The sequence below is a fragment of the Alexandromys fortis genome, unplaced genomic scaffold (assembly GCF_014885135.2).
Source record: "Alexandromys fortis isolate MF-2015 unplaced genomic scaffold, M_Fortis_MF-2015_v1.1 scaffold_339, whole genome shotgun sequence".
NCBI classification, from domain to species: domain Eukaryota; kingdom Metazoa; phylum Chordata; class Mammalia; order Rodentia; family Cricetidae; genus Alexandromys; species Alexandromys fortis.
Window position 1 is genome coordinate 488,181 of NW_026068234.1, and position 23,867 is coordinate 512,047.

The window sequence follows — 23,867 nt, forward strand, 5'->3', positions numbered from 1 at the left end:
AAAAAAAGAGAGAGAGAGAGAGTGAGCTTGAAGAATGCTGAGAACAACTGATAAACATGGAGGGAGAATCACTTTGTAGATTTCATGGTAAGGACTTGATTTAGGCAATTGCCAATGATAAATACAGGGCTAGAATTTTGATTAAGAGTAGAATACTTACCTTATCGCAGAGTATCTCCTCACATATTGCTTAAACACTCCAAGCAGGTGAGCAGATAAGGTATCACAACAGGCGCACATGGGCATAGCACATCCTCAAGACGGAAGTATGTTCACTTGCAAAGCATGGGTGCATTGGGTAGAGTAGTAGTCACAGCAGGTCTGGGTAAGGAGTGCACGGAGATCCTCTTATACTCTTTATTTTTGTGCCTTTCCTGGAAGTTCAACTTTAGAATAGGAAGACAGACCTCCCACTGGTTCACTTACACAGAAGAAACTGAAGAGATGGAGTACTAGGGTGTAGCCCAGGAAAATCTCTCAGTGACAGGAGGAGAAAGCAGGCTGACCGGTATGTACTTGGAATGGAATTAGGAAAACACATTGAGACTTTTTTACCAGAAGAAAATTTAGCTCAGCTTAGCAGAGGGAACCACCTAAATAGGCAGTGCAAGGATCCTTATGAGTGATGAGGCCATCTGATCAGTTTTCTCTAAAGCAGCAATTCTCAACCCTCCTAACACTGCAGCCCTTTAATACAGTTCATGTTGTGGTGATCCCAACCATAAAATTACTTTGTTGCTACTTTATAACTAATTTTGCTACTGTTATGAATCATAATGTAAATATATGATATGTAGGATATCTGATACATGACCCCCTAAAGGAGCATAACTCATAGATTGAGAACCACTGCTCTAAGACTTGTGAGTGAAAGTGATGTGAGTCTTCTTCCAGGGAAAGGGCACAGACTTTTCAGTATGTTCCTAGAGTCCCAATAGGAAGAAAGCTACAGCAGGGAAGGTGCCTGGATCAAGGAAGCAGCTGGCCAATAAAAACCAAGGAACAATAATATTAATGAAGAAATAAATACTTTATTATGGTAAGCCTCTGGTTTGGGGGTTACACAAATTGCCTCCTCAAACACTGACAGAGACACCTTTCTGTATCTGCATGGCAATTAAATTTATGGTAAGGCAACAGAAACAATGCTGTAAACTGAAGATAAAGCAAAACCTCAAGATCACCTATGTAGGCCACATTTGGTTCTTAGTTCAGATACAGATCATTTCTTCAACCTTTGTTAGTATTTTTAAACCTCTTTTGATCATACCCCTAATAAATACATTTAACATGGTAGCCAGCTCTCAGATACACAGCTGAGAAGTTTCACAAAACAATACTTGCCTTTGCTGCATGATGCATTCTGACCTACTTTATTCTACTTCATTGCTTTGTAATGCCAGTAGCCATCCACTAACTGGATTTCACAATTTCACTAATGGGCTGAAACGCACAGTCCAAAATCAGCAAGTTTTTGTGATCTTTGCAAGCAACTCCATATATTAAAATACATGTAACTTGAACTCAGGAACAGTTTTTACTCTTGAGGATTCAGAAGTAAACCTGACATTACAATTTACAAAAAGGCCAAATGTGTGAAGTTCAAGGAGAAGCAACTGAGGCAAAGAATGCTCAAGAAAACACCACATACTTTAAGGCAACATAACACTTTGTACAATGTCAAATGACCAGAGTATGTGAGGTATTAAAACACTGCAGAAATGGAGTTTTCCCTCACATCTGATGGCTTACAGGATAGGACATTAGCCCAAAGTATGTTTCTAAGATGAGGGCTTCCTGTGAGCCACACCCATTTCCAGTTGCTTTCAGTACATGAGCATCCAGAAAGTAACACAGATGTGCCCATAGATACCACAGGAAGCCACCACCACACATGCGCCTTAAGAACACTCATGCTACAACTGTCATGTCATGGGATACTCATAGCAGAGTTCCTTATCTGACACCTCAGGTTGTACAGGGAAAACTACCCATACACTAGGAGCTGTCAATCTCCTCACCAGTGGCTTTGCTTGTGGCAGAGATGGGCACTGAGCGTGGCTTTTTTTGTATGTGACTCTTCCGGTGCTTGACCACAGCCAAGCAGAACTGGAAGGGGTCCTAGCAGTCCTGGCTTACATGGCATGTCTCAGTGCTGTGGCTCTTGTGATGCTCTATAAGATTCGAGATCCATGCAAAGGCCTCGCCACATTCACTACATGTATAGGGGTTCCCTTGGGATGCATGAAACTCATCAACTGCAGGGCATCGCACAGCATAAGTTCCTGGGTCCTGCCCAGAATCACAGCCACCCACATGGAGCTCCTTCCCTGCATCAAATGGCGGCTTGTAGCTGCTGGTGCTGGACGGACACTCAGGGTCCTCTTCGTCCTCGTCATCTGGATGAGGCCTCTTTGTCCCAGTGCCTTTATGTGATATAGCCTTGTCCTGGGCTGACTGCTGGATGACTGATTGCCTCTGGGGACTGGCAGGACTTGAATCCTCATCCACAGCATCCAGGGCCTTCTGAGGTTGCTGTTCCTCCTGGGCAGTGTCTATCGAAGGACTAACAGGAACATCCCCTGAAAGCCTCTCCATCAGTGTCTCCCCCATGGAGACTTCCTCACACATATTTCCTTTGCTTTCCTGCTGCCCTGTACTGTCTGAAATAAAGTCAAAATGTGAGCAGTCCTGCTTCCCAGGCTCTGAGACAGAAACTGACTTGAGCAGAAATCAAGAAAACAAAGTGTGAGGCCCAAAGGGCATCAGATAAGAACAAGAGCAGGCACAGCCTAACCCCTTTACAACTCAGAATCATACAACAGCTGAGCGCAGTATCACACGCCTCACAGGACCCCTCCCAGTCTGCAAAGAACTATGAGAGGGTCTAGGGGACATGTCTGTCACCAGTAAGGACCAAAGGAGTCTTGGTAAGCCATCCAGTTATATCCATGGCCTTCAATGAGCCAAAGTCTCTGGCTTGGCCCTGAAGTCATCCGTGGCCAATGGAACAGTAGTATGCACACGAAACATGCACAGGTGTGGTACGTGCTTACCCTCTGGGATTCTCCCAATGAAACCCAGCAGTATCTATGAGAAAACCAAAGCCAGGCCTTTGGAGAGGTAATGGGCGGGGGAACAGGTCCACAGTGTCAACTCAGCTCCAATGAGAGCCTTTGTCATTCAGGCAGTGTATGGGAAACTATTCCTAGATTCGAGCCTCTAAATGATGGTGGCTTTGTGTGTGCCTTCAGAACCACCAAAAAGAAGTAGAGGGGCCACAAAGTTAAGCTCAGTCAGCTGACAGATCACAAATGTGTAGTCTTTTGGGTAACATTTTTAGAAGAGCTTACTATGCAGTAAGAAATAATGCAATGGTATTCTGTCCCCAAACAATGGACAGGAAAATGAAGACAGTCAAAGCTAGTGTATCTGCTGAGGCTAATGGAAATGTGAGGAGCCCCATCAGCTGTAAAAGAGAATTGTACCCTTTATACCCCCACCAGGCTCACATCTATCACCACCTAACTCAACCTCACCTGGGAGGCTGCCTCCTGGTAGTTCTTCTGCCATACAACATTCCTCTGGTTCTGTCTCCAGCGTGGAGGATGGACCAGCCTGGAAAAACTGACACCCTGAGGTTTAGAGAGAAGAAAGCAAAGGAATCATGAGAAAGCTAAGAGGCTTCATGTCCTATTGGGTCTCTGGGACCCAGACTGCAACTACCGTTTTCTCTGCATTAGGACAATTCCTGTCCATTCCCCTGTCCCATCCTGTCCCCCTCTACCACCATCAAAGCTGCCCTCTAGTCAGAGGCCCTGAAAAGCTGAGGTTTCTAACAAAGGCAGCAGAGGCAAAGAGGAGGATCTTATAGGAGGCTGGAGGCTGCCTGTGAGCAGGTAGGAAATGGAGAATGTCCAGAGGGGAGCACAGCTGAAAACATAGCATAAAATGGACTTGGTAGCAGAGTACATGCCATTTGTGAGATCTTGAGTCAATCCCCAGTACAAAAAAACTAAAATACAGAATTAGAACTATAATAAAGACCTCCGGAGTCTAGATACGAGCTTCCCTGCAAAGAGCTTCAGTGAAAGATCATTCCCCAGGCCCTGCTCTGCATCAACAAAGTGGGAGTGCTTGGAGGATTGGAGTCAGAAGGCCTTTCCGAATCCAGACACTTCAGTTCTCACAGGCCAAGGCTGCAAACAAAGCCCTAGAGCCCAGAGAGAACTTAAAAGTGTAGACCAGGACAAGTGGAGAACTTGGCAAACAAATCCTAGTTCAAAGACACTTAAAACATGTTCAGCTCCAAACATTTAAATCACCCTTGGTGATTCAACTATACAGTTCCTGGGATGGTCAGAATCTTCCATGCCAACACTTCTAGAAGAGGATGCAGGACAGAACGTGAGCCAGTGGGAGGTAGGTCTCACCCAACAGGAGCAGCTTGCTGTAACTGGTCAGGTTATCTTCTGTGGGGTCCAGGTTGTCCCATTCTGACTGTAGAGACTCCTGTGGAAATGGTAACGATTTCTAAAACAGCAGCTCTGACCCACCCCACGTTATACTGAAGCAATGCCCTTCCTTAGGTTCTATCCTTGAGTTTCCACAAGGACAGCTTTCTTAGCAGTAGCATTATAGATATTTGGGTCCATAATCCTTTGCTATGACAGAGCATTAATATCGAGAGAAGGAGCAACAGTCAGAAGGGAAAGACCATGTGTGTGTGGCTGGACAAGATCAGCCTCCCAGGGCAGCAGTGGCTCCTTTCCTCACCTTTGGCTCAGCTGTGACAGAGTTGGCCTCTTCATTCTTTTCTCCCTCTAAATGTTTTTCATCCAGATGTACAGATTCCAGAGTAGGCCAGGCTGGAAGAAGGGGAGCTAAGGAGACAAGTTCTCAGTGGCTGTGTCTCCAAAATAAGCATATCCCACTGCCTCCCACACAGCCCCGGGACAAATGTAGAAAGGCTTCCTCCTGTACATATCACAGGTCCCAAAGCTCAGTGAACACTACATTTGTCTGCGACTGACAGAGCAACATGGACACAAAAATAAAGAAACATGAAGACAGTAAGATGGCGGTGCACGCCTTTAATTCTAGCACTCGGGAGGCAGAGGCAGGAAGATCTCTAAGTTTGAGGCCACCACTGAAGCAATTCAGGTCATGAAGGAAGAACTTTTTTGTGCCAACTAGATTGGTAGAAAATGTTAGACACCCAGGGCAACTATGCTGGATTTAAATGTATCACAAAGGTTATGGATAACTGCATGGTTAAAGTGTATATGCCCTCCATCCAGAGGTTGTTAGAAAACCATACCACGCACGCTAGAGTGCCTACAAGTAAAGCATGATGTTGCAGCCCATTTCTGAAAAGCAAAATGGAGAGGCTGAGTATGTGGAATGCCAAGAGGTGAGGAGCCAAAACTTTTACCACAGCTGCCCTATTTGAGTAACAAATATGAGGGCACAATTAATCAATATAGGAAGTAGAAAAAGAAAAGATCTCCTGAGTAAACTGGGAGCGCGGGGATCATGGGAGAGGGTAGAAGTAGAGGGGGCAGGAAGAGAGAAGTGGAGAAAAATATATAGCTCAATAAAAACAAAAATGTGAGGGCGCAAGTACACCATGGTCCTATAAACCTTCTGTATACATGTGTATATGGAGAAAGACATGAAAGGACATCCTCCAGGATGGGGTATGGACAAAGAAAACTTTTTTGGCAGTACTGAGGTTTTAACCCAGAACCTTATGCTGCTAATGGGCACACTCCTATGCTGGCATTGAAATATATCTACAATGAAATTATTTCTTGGTTAATAACCATGTAAGGCTGACAAAATTTGCATGACCTACAGAAACAAGTCCCAACTACAGTACACATCCATGCCTTGCTACCTGACCTATCCCTGGTTTTCATGGCACCTCACCACATCCTCCCTTTCCCAACCACAGACCTCCATCTATCTCCTTAATGAAGGCCAGGTGAGGCTAGAGAAATGCTGCTACTTACACGTATCACGGCGTACAAGGATGTCCCTAGGTCTTAGGTCTCTGCTGGGACCCAACAACCCACGTGGTAGCAGCAGGGGCTCAGGACACCTCTTATAGTCTCCCTCTCTGAATGAAGATGATGACCCACCTGGGGAACACAACATCATTCCTGTGTACAATCAAGGCAATAGTGACTCCAATAGGTTGAGACACATGCTAACAATCACACAGCAAATCCACAATGGGCCAGGTACGGACCCAAGGTATGACCCAAGCCCCTAGGCTCCCAGACACCATCACCACCCATCTCTCAGGCCCCACCCTTAGACATGGAGGAAACCCCCAGCTAGCAATACACCCAGAATATTTACCTAGTTTTTAAGAGCCTGGTACCTGCCTTTGATTGCCCTCCATTTCGCCTCCTTCCTAACATCTGGAAAGCAAATGTGAGGGCAGGAACCCAAGGCAGCTGTCCTAGTCCATGAGGTAAGCCTGATGGAGATACCACTGGGCAGAGATGTGGGGGCTTGGATCCCTGGAGACTGAGGAGCTCCCTTACCAGCTCAGGGATGATTGTTTCTGTGCCCCTTAACACATGGGGTAACTACACTCTCAGGAATGCCACGGCTGGGGTCTGAACTCTATGTTGCAGATTCCAGTCCTTCCAGGACCTCCTGCCCGTCTCCTCTAAGGCATGCTTTCTTCTGGGGTGGCAGCCTCACCTGGCTCCTCCAGGATGTCAGAGAGACCCTCCACCAGGGAGGCAGCCTTCTCGCAGTTCTCAGGATACTGGGCTACCACCCAGGGACGAACCCTGTCTGGCAAGATGCCCAGAAACTGCTCCAGAACCAGCAGCTCCAGGATCTGCTCTTTGGAGCAGGCCTCGGGCCGCAGCCACTGGCGGCATAGCTCATGAAGCTGGGCCAGAGTCTGGTGAGGTCCAGCTGCCTCCTGGTAGACAAACTCCCGAAAGCGTAGGCGGGAAAACTCCAGGTCAACAGCAGATCTTTCAGTGCTGGTTTCTGTTTCCTTCTGCTGGGCAGGCTTTTCCTGTTGGCTGGATTCTTCCTGTTGGTTAGGTTGATCCTTTTGGCTAGGCTCTTCCTGTTGCCTGGGTTCTTCCAGCTGGTTAGGTTCTTCCTGTTGGCTGAGTTCTTCCTGTTGCCTGGGTTCTTCCAGCTGGTTAGGTTCTTCCTGTTGCCTGGGTTCTTCCAGCTGGTTAGGTTCTTCCAGTTGCCTGGGTTCTTCCAGCTGGTTAGGTTCTTCCTGTTGGCTGAGTTCTTCCTGTTGCCTGGGTTCTTCCAGCTGGTTAGGTTCTTCCTGTTGCCTGGGTTCTTCCAGCTGGTTAGGTTCTTCCTGTTGCCTGGGTTCTTCCAGCTGGTTAGGTTCTTCCTGTTGGCTGAGTTCTTCCTGTTGCCTGGGTTCTTCCAGCTGGTTAGGTTCTTCCTGTTGCCTGGGTTCTTCCAGCTGGTTAGGTTCTTCCTGTTGCCTGGGTTCTTCCAGCTGGTTAGGTTCTTCCTGTTGGCTGAGTTCTTCCTGTTGCCTGGGTTCTTCCAGCTGGTTAGGTTCTTCCTGTTGCCTGGGTTCTTCCAGCTGGTTAGGTTCTTCCTGTTGCCTGGGTTCTTCCAGCTGGTTAGGTTCTTCCTGTTGGCTGAGTTCTTCCTGTTGCCTGGGTTCTTCCAGCTGGTTAGGTTCTTCCTGTTGCCTGGGTTCTTCCAGCTGGTTAGGTTCTTCCTGTTGCCTGGGTTCTTCCAGCTGGTTAGGTTCTTCCTGTTGCCTGGGTTCTTCCAGCTGGTTAGGTTCTTCCTGTTGCCTGGGTTCTTCCAGCTGGTTAAATTCTTCCTGTTGGCTGAGTTCCTTCTGTTGCCTGGGTTCTTTCTGTTGGCTGGGTTCTTCCAGCTGGTTAGGTTCTTCCGGCTGGCTGGGTTCTTCCTGCTGGCTGGGTTCTTCCTGTTGGCTGGGTTCTTCCTGTTGGCTGGGTTTTTTCTGTTGGCTGGGTTCTTCCTCTTGGCTGGGTTCTTCCTCTTGGCTGGGTTCTTCCTCTTGGCTGGGTTCTTCCTGTTGCCTGGGTTCTTCCTGTTGCCTGGGTTCTTCCTGTTGCCTGGGTTCTTCCTGCTGGCTAGGCTCTTTCTGTTGGCTGGGTTCCTCCTGTTTGCTGAACCCTACCTGCTGGATGGGCTTCTCTAGCTGAATGAATTCTTCCTTTTGGATGGACTTATCCTGCTGAGTGGACTCCTCCTGGTGGATGAGTTCCTGTTGGATGAAAGCATCTTGAATGGGTTCTTCGTACTGAATGAAGGCTTCCTGTTGGATAGGTTCCTCCTGCTGAATAAATTCCTGCTGCTGGATGAGTTCCTCCTGCTGGATGAGTTCTTCCTGTGGGGTGGACTTATCCTGCTCAACTGGCTCTTGTTGGATGGTTTTGTCCTGCTGCATGGGCTCCTCCTGCTGCATAGGCTCCTCCTGCTGCATGGGCTCCTCCTGCTGCATGGGCTCCTCCTGCTGCATGGGCTCCTCCTGCTGCATGGGTTCTTCCCACTGGTGAGGCTCATCCTGCTGCATAGGTTCTTCTTGTTGCATAGGTACATCCTTCTGGCCAGGTTCTTCCCACTGGCTAGGTTCTTCCTCCTGACTAGGATCATCCCGCTGGCTGGGTTCTTGTTGTTCACTGAGTTCTTCCCTCTGGTTGAGAGGATTATCCTGCTGACTGGATTCTTCTCCCTGGTTGGGCTCATCTCTCTGACTAGGTTCCAGCACCTGGATGGGTTCTTCTTCCTGGATGGGTTCTTCTTCCTGGATGGGTTCTTCTTCCTGGATGGGTTCATCCTGACTCCTGGGTTCCTCCTGCTGGCTAGGTTCTTGTTGCTTAATGACTACTTCCCCCTGGTTGGGTTCCTCCTGCTGACTGGGCACTTCCTGTTGGGATCTAACTTCTGGCCGCACAGTAGGTGGTTCTGGGTGGGGTGGGGAGCTTCTTGGGGAGGCCAGTGCCCTCTCCAAAGGCAACATCTTCCCAGGCCTCCACAAAAATGCAACTGTGTCTAGCCAAGAACTCAGCAGAGATGGTTAGGATAACAAAGTACCCAAGAAAGGTCAGCAATACCAGGACCTGAGGAAAAGCAGAGGACATCAACAAAACAGATGTCCACATAGTGAGACCTCAGCCATGGCACACTCAGGCAAAGGAGAATGAGGGACGGTGTCTGAGTACAACCATGTACCCACAATACCTAAGTCTCATGCAGTTATTCTAAGCAGTCTGCTCACTACTGTAAGTAGAATTCCAGCTTTTTATATAGATAAAAATAATCAGGAAGACCAACTTTGTATAAGATGGTAATAACAGGATTTTTTTAAGATTTATTTATTTATTATGTATACAGTATTCTATCTGCATGTATGCCTGTGGGCCAGAAGAGGGCACCAGATCTCACTACAGATGGTTGTGAGCCACCATGTGGTTGCTGGGAATTGAACTCAGGACCTCTGGAAGTGCTCTTAACCCCATCTCTCCAGCCCAAGGATTTTTTTAAAAAAATCTTAAATAAGATGAATATGAAATTTTTCAGGAAAATTTCATTTATAAACCTAGATGAATATGCCATACAATATCAGTAAATTTATTCTTACTATGTATATTGTGTATATGTAGGCCACATCACAACAGACCGAATTTATCCCAAAATACTGTCAGTTTAACATCTAAGTATGTATTATTGGGACTTTAGATCTCCAAAACAAGAAGGATCTAGGTGCAGCATTGTTGTTCCCACTGAAACAACCAAAACTCTGGGCTGGGGAGATGGCTCAGTAGTTAAGAGCATTTGTGCTCTCACAGAGTACCCAGACTGGATTCCCAGCACCTACATGGTAGATCACAACTATCTGTAATCATAGGTCTAGGGCATCTGATGCCCTCTTATGACCTCTGAGGGCACCAGGCATGCATGTACCACATACAAGAAGGCAAAACATTGCCATTCATAAACCTAAAAAAAGAGTAAAACCCAAACCCAGTACTAGCAATATCCTTGGCAAAACCACACAATGAAAGCATTTTCTCTTCTAAAAACTATTTTGAGGAATTCAAAATAAAATCTGTTCATGACCCTAGCTAACACCATCAACAACATGACCACTATCTCCCTACCTAATCCAGTTTACCATAGAAGTACCATTTTCACTTCTTACAGGACTGAACTCTGAAGTAGTTCCTCAAGGTCCAAACTCCCTGCATGTCCTCTCATAGACATCTTGAGCATACTATTTCCTACTGCTTTATATCTGCATACTGCTTGTTTCCCACATTAAAATCTGAGCCCTAGGAGAATAGGGTTCTTTATAGGCAGGTTACTATGGGCCCAGCAGTTTTGGCTTCTGTTTTTGCTCACTACACTTTTTATAAAATAAATTTCTTTGTTGAAGGGCATGTTATATATGCCTAATGGCCAATATGTGCTGTGGGACAATGGTCTTGTACCCTGTCACTTGTATGGTTTTTAATAAAACACTGATTGGCCAGTAGTCAGGCAGAAAGTATAGGAGGGGTGATGAGAACAGGAGAATTCTGGGAAGAGGAAAGATTGCATTTGTCATCCAGACACAGAGGAAGCAAGATGAGAATGCCTCGCTGACAAAAGGTACCAAGCTACATGGCTAACACAGACAAGAATAATTGGCTAATATAAGTTTTGAGAGTTAATAAGAAGCCTGAGCAAATAGGCCAACCAGTTTATGATTAATGTAGACCTCTGAGTGTTTTGTTGGTACAGAATAGCTGTGGGCCAGGCGTGACAGAAACATGTCAAGAAAATGGCGCCAACATGTACAACTGCATCCACATAAAACCTGAGAGAGCTTGGGAAGTAATCCTAGACACAAAAGTTAAACATGGCTAAAACAGCATTTTCTTGGGTGGGCTCTGCTTGCTAGAAGCAAGCAGAGACATGATTCCTTTAAGAGAGGTCTTTATGATTCAGCAGCAGCCTACCCGGTTTCGAGAAGGCAACTTCCTGGGCCGTGCTGCCAGTGTGAACTCTAGCTCTTTCAGGAGGCCAAGCATTTAATTGGGGTTTCTGAACAGCATGTTACAAACTGCTTAATGGCAGCACAGACCAGCTGTGTGCCTAAAATCTGGGGCTGTGAGCATGGCTTGTACTCAACAGACGTCCTCCCCGCCATGTTGGACTGGGTGGAGCCAAAGGCAAAGCAGCCTTAGTCTTAGTAAGAATGCTTAGCATTTTAAGAAGTGCTTCTGACAGATTCAATGCAATCCCCATCAAAATCCCAGCAAAATTCTTCACAGACCTCGAAAGAACAGTACTCAACTTCATATGGAAAAGCAAAAAATTCAGGATAGCCAAAACGATCCTGTACAATAAAAGAACTTCTGGAGTCATCACAATCCCTGACTTCAAACTCTGCTACAGAGATACAGTACTGAAAACAGCCTGGTATTGGCGTAAGAACAGACAGGAAGACCAATGGAACTGAATAGAAGACCCAGATATCAATCCACACATCTTCGAACACCTGATCTTTGATAAAGAAACAAAAAATATCAAATGGAAAAAAGAAAGCATATTTAACAAATGGTGCTGGCATAACTGGATATCAACATGTAGAAAAATGAAAACAGACCCGTATCTATCACCATGCACAAAACTTAAGTCCAAATTTTGGATCAAAGACCTCAACATAAAGCCAACCACACTGAACCTTATAGAAGAGAAAATGGGAAGTACACTTGAACGCATTGGCACAGGGAAACACTTCCTAAATAGAACCCCAGCAGCACAGACACTGAGAGAAACAATTAATAAATGGGACCTCCTGAAACTGAAAAGCTTCTGTAAAGCAAAGGACATGGTCAAGGAGACAAAACGACAGCCTACAGAATGGGAAAAGATATTCACTAACCCCACATCAGAGAGAGGTCTGATCTACAAAATATTCACAAGAAATTGGACATCAAAATATCACATAATCCAATTAAAAAAAAATGGAGTACAGACTTAAACAGAGAACTCTCAACAGAGGAATCTAAAATGGCTGAAAGACACTTAAGGAAATGTTCAACATCCTTAGTCATCAGAGAAATGCAAATCAAAACTCTGAGATTCCATCTTACACCTGTAAGAATGAACAAGATCAAAAACACTGATGACAACTTATGCTGGAGAGGTTGTGGAGAAAAGGGAACACTTCTGCATTGCTGGTGGGAATGCAAGCTGGTACAGCCTCTTTGAATGTCAGTGTGGCGATTTCTCAGAAAATTAGGAAACAACCTTCCTCAAGATTCAGTAATACTACTATTGTGTATATATCCAAAGGATGCTCAGTGTTCATAGCAGCTTTGTTTGTCATATAGCCAGAACCTGAAAACAACCTAAATGCCCCTCAAATGAAGAATGAATAAGAAAAATGTGGTACATTTACACAGTGGAATACTACACAGCAGAAAAAAATGACAGCTTGAATTTTTTGAAAAATGGATGGAGCTAGAAAACATCATTTTGAGTGAGGTAACCCAGACCCAGAAAGACAATTATCACATGTACTCACTCATAGGTGGCTTTTAAACATAAAGCAAAGAAAGCCAGCCTATAAACCACAATCCCAGAGAACCTAGACAACAATGAGGACACTAAGAGAGACTTACATAGATCTAATCTATATGGGAAATAGAAAGTAGAAAAAGACAAGATCTCCTGAGTAAATTGAGAGCTTGGGGACCTTGGGGGAGGATTGAAGGGGGGAGGGGAGAGGCAGGAACAGGAACAGAGAAAAATGTAGAGCTCAATAAATATCAATAAAATAACAAAAAGTGTCTGGTCAGAAAATAATTACAGATATGCAATAAAGACAAACCCAGATGGAAAAGACCTCTAAATGGGTCACAGTGTTGGATATATATAGGCTTGGGAGAAAGAAGAAAAGAATAGAGAGTTATGAAAGAAGTAAATTGTTTTTAAAAAAGATAAAACAAGGTCTTTAAACAGACAGAATAAACTTGTAGAAAAGTAATAGAGTAAGAAAAATAAGCCATGTAAAGATGGAAAATACACAGAGTCTGGATTATGTATACTATTGTGTTTTCTTTGAATTTTTTGACTGTGAATGAACTAAGTACAAAGAGACATTTCATTGTACAGACTGTTAAACTAAACCAGTATATATTCTCTAAAGGTATCTTGACTTCTGTTTTTGCCCACTATACCTTTTATAAAATGAATTTCTTTGTTGAAGGGCATGTTATATATGCCTAATGGCCAATATGGAATATAATACCCATCTATTCAGGATCAAGTATGGAACCTATTTGAAGAATAAGTGGAGAAAAAGAATACCTCAGCTACAGGGACATCCTCACCCCTACCATCTACAATGGCAGCACCCATTCCTTTTTGTCCCAGCATCTATCTACACTGAGACTACTCAGACCACAACTCCCACCCAATACAACTTAGCATTTTCTTATGACTTCTTTATCTCTGAGTGTGAGTAAACTGCCTGCTTTCTTTATAGGAGTCAGGTACGAGCTCTGCCTGGCTCCATCTTGCCATCATTCATCCCCATCTGCATTTTCTTGTCATTTCATCCTGACTTTTTAAAACCTGTGTTTTAACCACTTACTGTCTAATGATTCTTATCAAATTCAACTACTTTAAAACAAATTCCAGTTTCCAAAACCTGCTTATCTTTGGGTTTCCCTCCCTACCTCAAACTTAAAAACATTCTCTCACTCATTCTCTTACAACAAGGGTCTCAAATGTAAGGCCTTGGATAACAGTCTAAGCTCTTGAGGTTTTCTCGATGGTGACTACTTACCTCTGTCCTGTATAGCAAGGCAGCCAGAGCCCTACACACACCCTGACATCTTTCTACACAGCTTCCTTTCAGCTGGCCTCCAAGTTGATCTGCCATCTTCCACTCTAGACTCTTCTTTACCCATTTTCTTCCTTTGGTTCTCCTGGAGCATCTTTTGATATGGGGCGTAATGTCAGCTCCAGTAAGACAACATATCCACATTTTGTTTCACCAGGCTCTGAACACAGAACTCTATGTGGCAAATGAAGAGTTATGTGGTCATATAAATTTGCTTTCTTTACACCACATCAGGAACATTTATCCTACACAGAAAGTGTCCACAGAGTTACTGTGAACTTACTAAGATGTGCACACACAAAGGTTCACCCTACCAGGCCCTGCTGGAAACTCATCTTCAGATTGTCAGAAGCTTCTAAGCTTCTAAGGGTAGAGACAAAGAGCAAACCCAAACAGTAGACAAGAAAACCATTCACACACTAGGTGAGAACTGGGCTCAGGATTCTACCTGAAAATTAACATAGCTGATCTATCCTTCTTGTTCCAGATTCCTCATGAAGTCCTCCCTGCCTGGAGCCTCTGATTGGTCCTCCCCACATCTGCTTCACCACTGTGGTCACCACATAACCATTACCTCTGCTTCGTTTAGGGTGGCCCAGCAGCCCTCAGTCAACTGCGTGAGACCTGTCTCCTCCTCCACCTGTCCTGCTGCAACCACGGAAGAGGTATGGGGGCCTGCAACAGAAAGGAACAAGTAGAAGCACAGTAAGCCTATATAGCCTAATCAGTGGTGGACCTTGTTTACCTGGGAATAAGCAAGAATCATCTGTCCCCATTTCCTTTGTCTGAAAAGAAGACTCTTATGACAACAAGAAGCAACAGCCTAACATGGACAGCCAGCCCCCTTCATAATGTAGCCCTACTAGTCAGGACCAGTAGGATGAGGCCATCTTGGGGAATCTCAAGAGACTTAATCCTAAGCATGCCTTGCCTGACCCTAGACCTGGTTACACTGCTACAAGAACTTACTAGGCAGAAGACCCAGTGGGACCAAATAGCCTGAATGAGGTCACATTCCTGGTACAAATAAGACAGAGATTGTGGCATACCATGATGCAGAATGACCTGGCTGCCCTGGGGTCCTGGAGTCCAGCCCACAGGCTTCAGGAGACAGAAGAACGGGTCAAGCAGGTATCAAGGGTTGTATTCTGGGCATGAAATGTTGAAGCTGAGAAAAAAAATCTAGTGGATGGATGGATGGCTGAGCTAGGGGAATCCCAAGGCTGGTTTTAAACACCTAAGGAATTCACATTGCAGGCTTTTGCCTTAGCTGAAAACAAATCCTTCTCAGACCCTGTCAACAAAATACCATCTTTTCTAACCACTAGGATCTGATGATAATCATGAACACTAATCTTATTGGGGACAGCAGGAACTAGTCACAAGGTCTCCCCTGTAGTCATATACATACTAATATAAACACAAAAGGTGCAAACGTACCTTTAAACGAATGCCAAGGTACACACAAAGGATCATTATTAAAATAGTTGCTTTCTGTGGCCCCTGCCAAAAATATATTCTATTTATATATTATAAATATAAAATATATTTATATTTTCATATAAGATCACACAGAGTCAAATAAATGTCCTAAACAAGCCAGCCTGCTTTAAAAAAAAAAAAAAAAAAAAAAAAAACTTACAGACCTAAACATCAAGAGAAACAAGGGCTCCAGAACAGGAGAGAGAACTTCCATAGGACATTACTAGAATGTGGAAGGATGATCTGGTAACATCCATTGTGGCCTCCAAAAAGCTGGCTGAGATACAAACCACCATAAGGGTAGACAGGTCTGAGGGTGGAGGACTGGGCATGGTAGCAGTGGTGGAGTAAGAAGGAAAGGAAACGGGGACAAAACACTAACAAGTAGACTCTTGACACAGGGTAGGAAGGACTTCTGTGACCTTGGAATTGTTCTGTGTGTAAGCCAACCCTCAAGCACCCTTGTCCTGCCCCTTCTTAGGTAGCACTAGGAAAACTAATGTTTTCTATTCCTTCCCAAAGCCTCCAGGTCAAAACAGCACCTAAGAGACAGCCCTCTGCCATGAATGGGGTCCCTGGACAGAGGCCCGAAAATGTCCTCTGCCCCCATAAGAGAAGGTGCCCGCACTCTAAGCCCCTTGTCATCCCTCAATCTAGTGGACTCTCTCACAGAACCCTCCCCCACTTTCCCATGCTCCTCGCGCCCGATGCACAAAAATAGGGGTTCCCAACCCCTCCCCTGATCTTTATACATACTCATCTTCCCCCTTTGTGGGCTTCCCATCCCCGCCAGAATCTACCTCCACCCACTCTCTCCTAAAGCCCTCCTCTTCCTCTGCTGCAGTCCCCTAATCTAAATCTAAGAACAGTGGCGCTGCGCCCTCTGTCGGCCGCAAACGTAAAAAACACACCCCAAGATCCTAGCCCATCCCACGTGTCCCCCAGATAGCTCTTCCCGACACACCACAAGCATACCGCATTTCCGAGCCACAATCCCACAAGTGGTACTCCCAATGCCACATCAGAACCACACCCCCGATCCTGCCCCATCCCACGCCACACAAGATGCCGGCCCCACTCGCTGTGTGCTGTGCGCTGTGGCGCCTACTGCGCTCCGGTGCCACACCCCCCGCCCCAAAGCCTTAAGGCCTTCACAGCTCCACTCGTGCGAACCAGCAGTCCTACCCGCCTGGGCACAAATCCAAGCACAACAGCCCGAGGTCACACCCCCACGCCAGGGCCTTGGCGCTTCAAACCCCTCCAGGGCACAACACCTTTGGGCCACAAGGTCTCTGCTCCAGGCCCAGCCCACGCAAGGCAGAACCATCTCTGCGCCCGACCCTCCACACCAGCTGAATGCCTACAGCCCCGCGTAGGAGAGCGTCGGGCGGACCGACCCACCTGCTGCGCAGCGTTGCCCGCGGGCTCCCGCAGTCTCGAACACCGAGAGGCGGTGGCGACCCACTGCAGTGCGCGTGCGCGGCCTGCAGCGCCGGAAACCGAGACCCCCAGCGTGCTGCGGGGTCCTTCGCCAGACCTGGGCGGGGAGAAGCTGCTCTGACAGCCTTGCCAGTCAATCCGAGGGAAGGCTGGCTCAGCTTCGCTGCCACGTGCGCCTGCGTCACTTCTGATGCCATTGCCATGACAACGGAGTAAACAAACCGAAACCTAAAAAAGACCGGAAAATACCGGTTTAAGAAACAAACACACAGACACTACAAGACCTAAAGACAGTGAAGACGAGTCTAGAATTCTGATCCAGAGATGAGACACGGAGAAACTGAGATAAGGAGACCAAAGACAAAAATGGGGGCCCAAGCACAAACTGGAGACTCGAGATACTGAACAGTCAAGAGACAAGTGCACAGATCCAGTATGGGCAGACAGAGCTAAAAACCCACTGTAAGAGGCAGGGATTCACGCCCGGAGAGACTGGCGCGAAGGTACTGTTTGGGTGAAAAGTTCCAGAAAGCAAACTGAATTTTTGTCAAATCCTTGCTAATCGCTACACTGAGCGACAAAAGAAGTTGGCCCTAGACGCCTGAAGAGAGCAGAAGAAAGCTGCTTTCCATGGCAGAGCTTCTGAAAGCCATTTTAGCTGTCTGGAGTGATTTTTAAATGTGTAACCGAACAGCTTATTACTGAATAAGTTTCATCCCTTGTTTACATACACAAAAACACTTTTTGTTTCATTCTGAGAATTTTAACTCACACAACAATCAAAACAATTTCACTCCTCCGTTTAACAACCACACCTTCCACCACTTAAAACCACTGAGGTGTGGTCCCTCAGTGCAGATTTGTCCTACGAATTCATATAATTCTTATTGAACACTACAGTGCATGGCCTTTCGACATACTCTTTCACTGTACATAATTCCTTTGAGATCCATTAGTATGTTTAAATACTTTGTTCCTCGTTATTGTTTGGAATTCAATAATCTACAAGATTAAACATGCACCAGTGGGACTTTAAGCTACTTTTGATATTTAAAAAATGCCTTGAACAGTTTGGATGCTCACCTTACTAGACCTGGATGGAGGTGGGTGGTCCTTGGACTTCCCACAGGGCAGGGAACCCTGATTGCTCTTTAGGCTGATGAGGGAGGGAGACCTGATTGGGGGAGGAGGAGGGAAAGGGGAGGCGGTGGTGGGGAAGAGACAGAAATCTTTAAGAAAGAAAGAGAGAGAGAGAGAGAGAGAGAGAGAGAGAGAGAGAGAGAGAGAGAGAGAGAGAGAGAGNATAGATGCCCACAATGCAGTTGCTGTGTCATGAAGCATGTGCTTCGTGTTAAAAACTAAACAAACCAATGGAAAACTGCCGTACCTTTCCCTCCGAGCTGAGCCATTTGATACTGCCAGCACTGCTGTCTGTATGCACCCGTTTCTCCGCAGTCTCGCCAGTGTTTGTTGGTTACCAGTCCTTTAGCTGTCATGGGTATGCTGTTAAGATTGAAGTTTAGTTTCTTTCCATTTCCCTAATGGCCAATAATGTTCTACATATTTTCAGGTTTATTTGCCATCCATGTATCCTCTTAAGTATCTGTTCATTTGTCTCACCAATTTTCTAGTTTTTAAATAAATGTTGAATTTCAAGAGATCTTTTTATCTTCTTACCTATAAACTGTCAGGTACACTGTGTAAATCCTTTCTCCCATTATATTGCTTTTTATGTCCTTACCGAGCCTTTACAAATTTTAAATTAGATGTGTAATTCATGAATATATCCTTTTATGGACTTTTATTGTCCATAAATAAATATATTTTTTATCGATTTTTATTGTGCTCTACATTTTTCTCTGCTCCCCTCCATGTCTCTCCCCTCCCCTTCAACCCTGTCATCCCAAGGTCCCCATGTTCCCAATTTACTCAGGAGATCTTGGCTTTTTCTACTCCTTGTGTAGATTAGATCTATGTATGTCTCTTTTAGGATCCTCGTTGTTGTCTAGGTTCTTTGGGATTGTGATTTGTAGGCAGGTTTTATTTGCTTTATGTTCAAAAACCACCTGTAAGTGAGTACATATGATAATTGACTTTCTGAGTCTGGGTTACCTCAGTCAATATGATGTTTTCTAGCTCCATCTATTTGCCTGCAAAATTCAAGATGTCATTATTTTTTCTGCTGTGTAGTACTCCATTGTGTAAATATACCACATTTTCCTTATCCATTCTTCATTCAAGGGGCACTTAGATTGTTTCCAGGTTCTGGCTATGACAAACAATGCTGCTATGAACATAGTTGAGCACATGTCCTTGTGGCACGATTAAGCATCCTTTGGATATATACCAAAAAGTGGTATTACTGGATCTTGAGGAAGGTTGTTTCCTAATTTTCTGAGAAATCGCCACACTGATATCCAAAGGGGTTGTACCAGCTTGCATTCCCACCAGTAATGCAGAAATGTTCCCTTTTCCCCACAACCTCTCCAGCATAAGTTGTCATCAGTATTCTTGATCTTGGCCATTCATACAGGTGTAAGATGGAATCTCAGAGTTACTTTGATTTGCGTTTCTCTGATGATTAAGAATGTTGAACATTTCCTTAAGTGTCTTTCAGCCATTTTAGATTCCTCTTTAGAGAGTGCTCTGTTTAGTTCTTTACAACATTTTTATTGGATAATTTGTTCTTTTGATGACCAATTTCTTGAGTTCTTTGAATATTTTGGAGATCAGACCTCTCTCTGATGTGGGGTTGGTGAAGTTCTTTTCCCATTTTGTAGGCTGTCATTTTGTCTTCTTGACCATGTCCTTTGCTTTACAGAAGCTTTTCAGTTTCAGGAGGTCCCATTTATTAATTGTTTCTCTTAGTGTCTGTGCTGCTGGGGTTCTATTCAGGAAGTGTTTCCCTGTACCAATGCATTCAAGTGCACTGCCCACTTTCTCTTCTATAAGGTTCAGTGTGATTGGCTTTATGTTCAGGTCTTTGATCCAAAATTTGGACTTGAGTTTTGTGCATGGTGATAGATATGGATATATTTTCATTCTTCTACATGTTGATATCCAGTTATGCCAGCACCATTTGTTAAATATGCTTTCTTTTTTCCATTTGATTTTTTTTTTTTTGCTTCTTTGTCAAAATGAGGTGTTTGAAGTGTGTGGATTAATATCCAGGTCTTCAATTCGGTTCCATTGGTCCTCCTGTCTGTTCTTATGCCAATATCAGGTTGTTTTCAATACTGTAGCCTGTAGTAGAGTTTGAAGTCAGGGATTGTGGTGCCTCCGGAAGTTCTTTTATGGCATAGGATTGTTTTGGCTATCCTGGGTTTTTTGCTTTTCCATATGAAGTTGAGTACTGTTCTTTCGAGGTCTGTGAAGAATTTTGCTGGGATTTTGATGGGGATTGCATTGGATCTGTAGATTGCTTTTAGTAAGATTGCCATTTTTTACTATGTTAATTCTACTTACCCAAGAGCATGGGAGACCTTTTTACTTTCTGATGTCTTCTTCAATTTCTTTCTTTAAAGATTTAAAGTTCTTGTCATACAAGTCTTCCACTTGTTAGAGTTACTCCAAGATATTTTATGCTATTTGTGGCTATTGTTCAGGGTGATATTTCTCTGATTTCTTTCTCAGCCCATTTATCATCTGTGTACAGGAGGGCCACTGATTTTTTTTTTTACTTAATCTTGTATCCTGCTACATTACTGAAGGTATTTATGAGTTGTAGAAGTTCCTTGGTAGAATTTTTGGGGTTGCTTATGTAAACGATCATACCATCAGCTAATAGTGAGAGTTTGACTTCTTCTTTTCCAATTTGTATCCCCTTGACCTTCTTTTGGTGTCTTCTTGCTCTAGCTAGGACCTCAAGAAATATATATATTAGATATGGAGAGAGTGGACAACCTTGTCTTGTTTCTGATTTCACAGGGATGACTGGAAGTCTCTTTCCAATTAGTTTGATGTTGGCTGTTGGCTTGCTGTATACTGCCTTTATTATGTTTAGGTATGTTTCTTATATCCCTGCTCTCTCCAAGACCTTTATCATGAAGGGATGTTGTATTTTTGTCAAAAGCTTTTTGGGCATCTAGTGAGATGATCATGTGGTTTTTATTTTTCAGTTTGTTTATATGGTGGATTATGTTGACAGGTTTTTGTATGTTGAACCATCCCTGCATCTCTGTGATGAAGCTGACTTGATCATGAATGACCTTTCTGATGTGTTCTTGGATTTGATTTGCCAATATTTTATTTAGTATTTTTGGATCAATGTTCATGGATGAGATTGGTCTGTAGTTCTCTTTCTTAGTGGTTGGGTATCAGGGTAATTGTGGCCTCTTAAAAAGAAAATGTCAAAGTTCTTTCTGTTTCTATTGTATTGAACAATTTGAGGACTATTGGTATTAGTTCTTTGAAAATATTGTAGAATTCTGAGCTGAAACCATCTGGTCCTGGGCTTTTTTGATTGGGAGACTTTTGATGATTATTTCTATTTCTTCAGCAGTTATAGGTCTGTTTAATTTGCTTATCTGGTCTTGATTTAATTTTGGTAAGTGATATTATCCAGAAAGTTGTCAATTTTCTTTAAGTTCTCCAATTTTATGGATACAGGTTTTCAAAATATTACCTGATGATTCTCAGTATTTCCTCCCCATCTGTTGTTATGTCCCCTTTTTCATTTCTGATTTTGTTAATTCGGATATTCTCTCTGTGTGTTTGGTTAGTTTGGATAAAGGTTTGTATATTTTATTGATTTTCTCAAAGAACCAAGTTTTTGTCTTATTAATTCTTTGTATTGTTTTCTTTGTTTCTATTTTGTTGATTTCAGCTCTCAATTTGATTATTTCCTGGCATCTAGTTATTTTTGGTGAGTTTACTTCTATTTTCAAATGTTCTGTTAATTCACTAGTGTGGGATTTTTCCAGCTTCTTTATGTAGGCATTTAGTGCTATGGACTTCTCTTAACACTGCTTTCATTGTGTCCCATAAATTTGGGTATGTTGTGTGGTCATTTTCATTGAATTTCAGGAAGTCTTTAATTTCTCCCTTTATTTCTTCCATGACCCAGGATTCAGGAAGCATTGTTTAATTTCCATATGTTTTTGGGCTTTCCAGAATTAGTATTGTTGATGAATTCTAGTTTTAAGCAATGATGATCTGATGAGATACGTGAGATTATTCCAATTTTTTTTTGTTGAGGTTTGTTTTGTTACCAAGTATGTGCTTAATTTTTGAGAAGGTTCCATGAGGTGCTGAGAAAAAGGAATATTCTTTTTTTGTTTGGATGGAATATTCTATAGATGTCTGTGAAGTCCATTTGAGTCATAACATTTTTTAGTTCCCTTATTTCTCTATTCATTTTTTGTCTGACTGACCTGTCCAGGGGTGATAATGGAATATTGCAGTCTCCCTCTACTAGTATGTGGGGTTTAATGTATGGTTTAAGCTTTAGAAGTGTTTCTTTGACATATGAGGCTGCCCTTGTATTTGGAGCATAGATTTTCATTATTGAGATTTTCTCTTGATGGATTTTTTCTGTGACTAATATGAAATGTTCTTTGTCTTTTTTGATTGATTTTAGTTTGAAGTCTATTTTATTAGATATTAGGATAACTATACCAGCTTGTTTCTTAGGTCCATTTGATTGGAAGATTTTTTTTTCCCAACCCTTTACTCTGTCTGTCTTTGAGGTTGAGGTATGTTTCTGGTTTTGTCATAGAATATCTTGTTTTATCCTTCTATGGTGATTGAAAGTTTTGCTGGGTATAGTAGTCTGGGCTGGCATTCATGGTCTCTTAATGTCTGTATAACACTTGACCACGACCTTTTGGCTTTCCTTGTCTCCAATGAGAAGTCAGGTATAATTCTGATAGGTCTGCCTTTATATGTTACTTGGTCTTTTCCTTTGTAGCTCTTAATATTCTTTCTTTACTCTGTTTAGTGTTTTGATTATTATGTGGCGAGGGGACTATTTTTTATTCAGTCTGTTTGGTGTTCTGTGTGCTTCTTGTATCTTCATAGGCATATCTATTTTTAGGTTGAGAAAGTTTTCTTCTATGATTTTCTTAAATATATTTTCTGTCCTTTTGAGTTGAACTGCTTCTCCTTTTCATATACCTATTTTTCTTAGATTTGGTCTTTTCATGGTGTCCCATGTTTCCTGGATGTTTTGGGTTAAGGTTTTGTTAGATTTAATGTTTTCTTTGACTGATGAGTCTGTTTCCTCTATTGTATCTTCAGCATTTGAGATTCTCTCTTGTATTCTGCTGTTCATGCTTGTGTTTGTGGTTCCTGATCATTTTCTCATAATTTCTGTTTCTATCACTCCCTTTGCTTATTTTTTCTTTATTGTCTATATTTCAGTTTTCAAGTCTTGAATAGTTTCTTTCATATGTTCATTATTTACTCTTGGTTTTCTTTGAGGGATTTGTTGATGTCTTCCAATTTTTTGTTTGTCTTTTCCTCCATTTCTTTGAGGAAATTTCTCATTTCCTCTTTAAGTGTTTAAAACATTCTCCTGAAGTTATTTTAGGTCATTTTCTTCTGCTTCATCTATATTTGGTTGTTCAAGTCTTGCCATTGTAGGGTCTTTAGATTTTACTGGTGTAGTGTTGGTCTTTGTGGTGTTGCATATGTTCTTACCTTATCTGCTCATCTTTTCCTCTAATTTGTGTACTTGGGATTGTCTGTGATTCTGTTGATTAATCTTCTAGGTGCCAGTAAATCCTAGGCTCAGATTGCTGTGCCTCATGGTGCAGTCTGTGCCACAGTTCTAGTTACCTTGTTGGTCACTCCTTATTCCTGGAGGTCACTCAGCGCTCCCAGGCTTTCCTTCGTCCCAGTGGAGTTTGCTGTCTCAGGCCTGCTGTGGCCCAGGCTGTTGTCTCAGACATGTTTCTGTAAATGTCCCTGGTCTGGATTCACTCCTGCAGAGGTCCCTGGCTTGGGGTTGGTCCTGCAAAGGTCTCTGGCTCAGGCCTACTCCCTTGGAGGTCCCAGATTCATGCCCAGACCCACAGAGATTTCTGGTTCCTGCCTATTCCCTTTGACATCCCAGACTGAAGCT

The 23,867-nt window shown here is 43.5% G+C and overlaps 1 protein-coding gene and 1 long non-coding RNA gene across 9 annotated transcripts; one reads left to right on the forward strand and one right to left on the reverse strand.

The window, feature by feature from the left end:
* Positions 1-1,011: 1,011 nt before the first annotated feature.
* On the reverse strand, positions 1,012-18,100 carry Zscan18 (zinc finger and SCAN domain containing 18). 8 transcript variants are annotated; one of them, XM_050130910.1, is made up of 8 exons: positions 16,766-18,100; positions 14,457-14,557; positions 6,718-9,104; positions 6,015-6,164; positions 4,777-4,883; positions 4,434-4,512; positions 3,540-3,635; positions 1,012-2,663 (listed from the first exon to the last, which is right to left on the reverse strand). In XM_050130910.1, the coding sequence occupies exons 3-8, from the start codon at positions 9,002-9,004 to the stop codon at positions 2,122-2,124; spliced, it is 3,261 nt and encodes a 1,086-aa protein (XP_049986867.1). In that variant the 5' UTR covers positions 9,005-9,104; positions 14,457-14,557; positions 16,766-18,100; the 3' UTR covers positions 1,012-2,121. The 8 variants fall into 8 exon arrangements, with proteins under 8 accessions (XP_049986867.1, XP_049986866.1, XP_049986865.1 ...); XM_050130909.1 differs by having other exon boundaries at positions 6,718-14,056; XM_050130908.1 differs by lacking the exon at positions 16,766-18,100 and having other exon boundaries at positions 13,826-15,893.
* On the forward strand, positions 14,867-17,838 carry LOC126493809 (uncharacterized). The gene is made up of 2 exons (XR_007589888.1): positions 14,867-15,013; positions 15,887-17,838. It is a non-coding gene; the product is annotated as an uncharacterized lncRNA (long non-coding RNA).
* Positions 18,101-23,867: the final 5,767 nt, after the last annotated feature.